Here is a 6,049-nt window from a genome sequence, read left to right as displayed (position 1 = left end):
CCCCTCAGCCGCCTCTCCCCTTCCCTCCCCTCCCCAGCCCCGGCGCCGCGCTCCTCCCTCAGCCTTCCGCTTCCGGGCCGCGCCGCTGCTGCTCCGGCCGCTGGGGCGGGTGAGGCCGGGGCCGTGCGGGGGGCGCGGGGGGCCCGGAGGGGACGCGGTGGCGGCGGCGGTGGCGGCGCCGGGCCCCGTGCGGCGCAGTGAGGCCGCGCTGTGTTTTCCAGGTGCGCTTCCCCTCGGGGTTTTTTGATGAGAGCGAGGCCGCAGCGGGCGCCCGGAGCCGTGGCTGAGCAGCAGCGCGTCCCGCCCGCCGGAGCGAAGCATGGCGTACCAGCTGTACCGCAACACCACGCTGGGCAACAGCCTGCAGGAGAGCCTGGACGAGCTCATACAGGTGCGGGGGCTGCGGCAGGCCCGGGGCAGGGCTGGACGGGTTACCGGCGGGGCACGGGGGAGGGCTTCAGCCTAGCGCTCCAGACAAAGGAAAGCGTCTGTCTGTCTGTCTGTCTGGCCTGTGTGTGTTTTTCAAGCAGCATTGTCCCCGGTCGCTCGGCCCAGTAAACGGGCAGCCAGCTGAACCCAGAGCGCCGCAGTCCGTTTGCTGCTCTGACGCTCGTTTCCGATGGTTATTCCTCAGTCGGGGTCTTTGTACAGCACAAAGGTCTTAGCGCCTTGCTTCCTCTCCCAAAGTTAACGTGGGAAAATAAATACAAGAGCGTAATGTTTCTGTAAAGCGTTCTTCCAGAGAACTGCTTCATGTAAACTTTGTAGTGACGTTTTTAACTTTTAGTGCGTTTTTTGAGTTAACTTTGAAACAACTCAAAACTTTTTTTTTTTTTTAAACTACTTCAGTCACAGCAAATCACTCCTCAGCTGGCCCTTCAGGTGCTACTTCAGTTTGATAAAGCTATCAATTCAGCACTGGCACAACGAGTCCGGAACAGAGTCAATTTCAGGGTAAGGTAACTCCACATCAAAGTCCTTGGTGAGCCGCAGCAATTGCATGGTAATGCAGAACATCGGGAAAAACTTTGTGCTCTGAGTGGAAACTTACAAAGGTTCTTTTTGACTCTGAAATATGACAACCTGCACACATGTTGTATGTGTAATCGTAAAGCTTATCCTCTTACTGTTGAACCAGGAAACTTTTGGAGGAATGCAAAAATCAAAAGCAGAGATTTGGTCAGATGAAAATGAAGGAAGGAGAAGAGGGAAATGCTTTGATGGGTAGCATTTGCCATCCTCAGTGTCTTGTAAATGGAGAGACTTTTGCTTCTCTCAGTTGTACCTTGCAAGTGGGATAAAGCCAGATTTTCACCCAGAGCTCTGATATGAAAAGAGTTGTAGATTTACTCTTATGCAAATCACTGAATGATTTTGCATCTGTATTCTGTGAATGTCGCAGAAAAATAAGTGTTGTTTTTTTTTCAGCCACCCACCCTAATTAACATCAGATAGCCAGCAAATTGTTATATGTCAATTTGATTGCAGTTTCGAGAAAATACTGTTGTCCTAATACTTCTGCAGTCTACGCAGAATATAGTAACAAAGTGTTCTTTTAGGATTTTAAATTATTTTTCCATGTACACATGTTCGAGATTTTTTCTCCTTGTATACTTTTTTGTATACGTAATGCGGTGTAGAAAAGTGTTAAGGATGCGTTAAGTAGAGAACTAAAAATTTTACGTGTAACTTAAGTTCCAAGAGAGTCAATTTAAAATAGGGGAAAATGAAGGCTAGAAGGTGTGCATATCAACAAATACAGTAATTTATAGAATATAGGGTGATACCCCTTTGTGCCACATACCTACATTTTGTCATTATTTTTTTATTTACAGTTGCAGAATTTGCATGTTGTTATGATCACTGCTGTTACTGATTTTTTTTTTATATCCCATATTTAAAAAAAAATGTTTTCTGATACTGAAGTAAGTTATGCAGATCCTTTATACACATTAGAAAAGGTACAAGCCTTCTTAGCATGCTTATGAAGCTTCCCTTTGCATACATGTAACATCACGATGTGGTCTTGAAAACTTCGGCCACTGGAGGGCATTTAAACTACAGTTTTCCTCAATTGGTTGTTTGCTATGTTTGCATGCATTCATGTTGACCCTTGGCTTTATGGTTAACTGATTTATAGCTCTAGAAGGTATGTAGTTCTGTAAACAGTAAACATCATATTTTCTTATATTTTTGGTATGCTTCCTATAGAAAATGTCTCTTGTCTTTTTAAAGGGGTCTCTGAATACATACAGGTTCTGTGACAACGTGTGGACATTTGTACTGAATGATGTTGAGTTTAGGGAGGTCACTGAACTTGTGAAAGTGGATAAAGTGAAAATTGTAGCATGTGATGGAAAAAGTAAGTATGGACTATGATATAATTAAGCTGAGACACAAGACTTGATTGTTTATAGAAAGATTTGACCAAATGCCCAATTAAGGCAAGACTGTATTTTCAGACAAGAAGTAGGGCTCTGAACTCCCTTTTACACATAATGCGAAACAAAACAAAAGCAAGCTGAATGCTTGTGATTGGTGATTTCTGTAGTATTAACCTGTTTGTTGGAACTGCACCATATTTTATTTGAATCAAAGACTGCTTCATGAGTCTGAGCAAGCAGTTGTCTGAGAAAAGTGTTGAAGCGATTGGTTGCTGGATTTGATAGTAGGGGACCCAAGCACAAGAAAAGCTTAGGCTGGCACTGCAGATCATACTAGATAACATGTATTGCTCAACAGGCTCACTGTATGTACGCTGCTTATAGGACTTTGTTCCGTACCTGCTTGACAACATTACTTTTTGTCAATGTTCCTTGAAATTCTTTACTCAAAAAAAATCATCTAGTGACTTTTGTGGCAAGCTGCCTTATAACTTTTAACCATCAATGTGGCAGAATGTTACTAATGATGTGTGAAAAGGTGCAGGTTGTTTCATGGGGAGGAGTGCAGGGATGCTAAAAGGAAGATTTGAGAATGGAAAAGACTTCAGTTAAGCATACCCTAGACTTCTGACACAAGTTCCTCGTGGCTTCTTGGATCCTGGCACGATTACATTGGTCATGTCCAGTTGTAGTTCTAAACAGCTGACAGAATTTGTTTTCTCAGCTTCTGGTATTAGGCAAGCATACAATCATACTCTGTTTATTTTTGTGTGCTCACTCTAGCTAGTAGAGGAAACCTTATTTTCAATTTGTTAATAATGTTCACACTTGCTGAAGAATGCAGATAAGATTTAAAGAACTGGGTGATTTAAAGCTGCTATTACAATTTCAGCCATTTTTACACAAAGGGTTGACTTGCTAAAGAAACATTGTAGTAGACATTGACTTGTCTTTCCCTATACCCAAAGATAAATATTCTTTTTGCTATAGCACTAAGAACAAGAAAGCAGTACTGGTAGTAATACCAGAAATTGCGTTGGTGTCAATTGGTGCTTCTGACAAAAGTTCGGAACAGAGAATTGCTCTCAGTTGTTTTAATGAAGGTCATATTTATTCTCACATTTAAAAATGCGTAAGACATACACAGTAGCACACACTCTATAGGAGCTTATGTTATAGGATGTGCTAAAAGTTTTCTCTTCGGTAGATCACGTGACTTAGCAAGATGTGCTTGTGACTGCAGTAAAGTATATATCGCTCCGAGTTACAGCAAAGCTGCTTGGATTTTTGGTGCCGTAATAGCAAGTGATGTGTGTGCACAACCTTGAAGTTTTGCCCTGGCTCTTTTCAATGTTGCTAAATGAAGTGAAAGAGCACAAGTATTCCATGCCTCACATTGATAACAGTGGAGGGAACTACTTAGGTACAGAGCATGTTCTGTTCTAAAATGCTTGGGGGATGCTGTTGAGCTTGGGGAAGGTATTAAGAGAATGGTACTGGTTCTCTTTAGCTTAACTCTCTAGTGTGGGTATGTATAACTCACGCTTTCTTTTTTTAATTTCCAGACACTGGTTCCAATACTGCCGAATGAATAGAACTGTGGTTTGCCTGCAATATTTTCTGTTAATATGCAGCACTTTCTGGAGAGAAGCATGGGAAGGGACTGTATTCATACTTGATTCTTGTGATGCAAATGTGAGTTAATCCATACTAAGAAAGCATCACAGAACAACAGTGGAAGAAATACCTGTAGCATTTCTTCAGTTCACCACATGGGGCATGAAGAACACGATGTTACTTTTTTAAAAAAAATTACAACAGATACTGTTGCCTTTTTTTTGTTCAAAGTAATTTCTCTAATAAACTTTTATTTAAAAACTTGTGAATGAATGAGTGATCATTGGAAAGCTTTGTGTAGGAACAAACAGTAATATGTTCTCCCAGTATTGTCTAAATGTGTTTTGAGTAATGTTGCAAATGTAAAAGGCTTTCAGTTCTACGGTTTTGATCTGAATATGGTTGCATTGACTAGGACTGCAAGTAATGGCAGTTTAAAAATAATGCTAGAGGACATCAACAAAAACTTAGCAGCTCATGCTGGTCAGTATACTTGTCTGTTTTTTACTGCATCTTTATATCCATAAATAGGTAATAGCTATCAGCTATCTATTATTAGATAATAGGTATCTGTAAATATCATGGTACAGTATGCTAATAATACACTAATGTGGATATTAAAATATTATTGCACAGCTCATGAGTCAAAGGCTGTTAAGATCGCACTACATTCTCAACAGATGCCAGTGCTGCTTATTTTCATGTTTATCTGATAGATTCGTATGTGGAATACATTTAATTGAGCACGTGGCAATCTGGATTTCAACAAGAGTTGAGCTATAAGATTAGAGATTTCAAATTGATAACTGTGTTCTTTAGATTTAAATATGCCACTAAGTAACTCCAATCAAGAGACCCTTAAAACAGTTACTGCACTAGAAGTATGAATGTAACATACAGATTCTATGTCTGACTTAACAGCATGTCCCAGTGTGGTTGTAGGAATGCTGGCTGTTTTGACTGTGTCAAATTCGTTTATTTTTGACAGTAGACTACTTACAGATTATTAGAAATTGGGAATTATTAAAAAAAAAAAAAAAAGAAAAAAAAAAAAGAAAAAGTCACAGAGTTAATTATTTTTTTCAGATCAGTCTAAATCTTTGTGCCAAAACTGAAGCATAATTTGTATGTTGAATTATTCCTCCATATGTCAGTGGCTGAGTGTCTGTTAATTAAACTAATAAAGTTTTAGTATTTCCTTTAACATTTTTCCAGTCTATTATAGATCTCTAAATCCTGTCTTTGTTCATCAAAGGATGCTTTTTTTTTTTTTTTTTTTTTTTCGGGGGGGGGGAGGGGCTGGGATAATGTCTGCTTCCCTCTTTTAACATCTTTTGAACATATTAAAACTGTGCCTAGCAGCTCACCTGCCTTAATGCCATGTTCAACCATATGGCATTAAGTGAAAACATTAAATTCTCTATTTCTATTAGCAGAAATTAGAAGCAAACATTTGACTGAAAGCTGCCTTCCCTGATTGATTTTTCCCTGAAGTACAGCTAAGGCAATCTAGGCTAGTTTTGAAACTGTTGCCTCTGTGGCAACCCCTGTCTTATCCCACTGTGACCTGGAAATGACATTTAGGAGGTGTTTAAAACATGAAATTTAGTGTTCTTGATCAAAAGTGATGATCATTGGGGGAAAACAAGGATCCTTCCATGCTCCAGACCTGCAATCTCTTCTATAGGCAAGAGATTTTTCTTGTCAAGTGAGAAAAGATTTCACGGACTTACTTAGTAGACTGCTCCAAGTATTATGTTTGTGACTAATTTTTTGTGTTGTATCTCTGCTGAATGTCTTCTGTGAGCTGCAAATTGGTAAGTAACTGATTTTGAAACCAAAAGAACAAACTACTGCTCTTATTTGAGCAGTACAGGCTGTGCTGAGGTAATTACATGTATCTCAACGGATGCAAAGGTATGGTTTTCTGTTTTTTTCTCCATCATACTCAGTCTTCTAGGTTTAACTGTTTTGTTTGTTTGTTTGTCTTCCCCCCTGTAATAATCATCTGGAAAATGAATTTCATCCTTCTTGAATGTGTTTGCTGT

The 6,049-nt window shown here is 40.0% G+C and overlaps 1 protein-coding gene across 2 annotated transcripts; it reads left to right on the top strand.

Annotated features, from left to right (window-relative positions):
* The first annotated feature begins 74 nt into the window (after positions 1 to 74).
* On the top strand, positions 75 to 5,151 carry GTF2A2 (general transcription factor IIA subunit 2). 2 transcript variants are annotated; one of them, XM_084293664.1, is made up of 5 exons: positions 75 to 109; positions 222 to 391; positions 850 to 954; positions 2,236 to 2,362; positions 3,950 to 5,151. In XM_084293664.1, the coding sequence occupies exons 2-5, from the start codon at positions 320 to 322 to the stop codon at positions 3,973 to 3,975; spliced, it is 330 nt and encodes a 109-aa protein (XP_084149790.1). In that variant the 5' UTR covers positions 75 to 109; positions 222 to 319; the 3' UTR covers positions 3,976 to 5,151. The 2 variants fall into 2 exon arrangements, with proteins under 2 accessions (XP_084149790.1, XP_084149791.1); XM_084293665.1 differs by lacking the exon at positions 75 to 109 and having other exon boundaries at positions 136 to 391.
* The last annotated feature ends 898 nt before the right edge of the window (positions 5,152 to 6,049 follow it).

The sequence above is a fragment of the Netta rufina genome, assembly GCF_964035555.1.
Source record: "Netta rufina genome assembly, chromosome: 11".
In the NCBI taxonomy this organism is placed as follows: Eukaryota; Metazoa; Chordata; class Aves; order Anseriformes; family Anatidae; genus Netta; species Netta rufina.
This window is presented reverse-complemented; position numbering and strand designations above follow the sequence as displayed.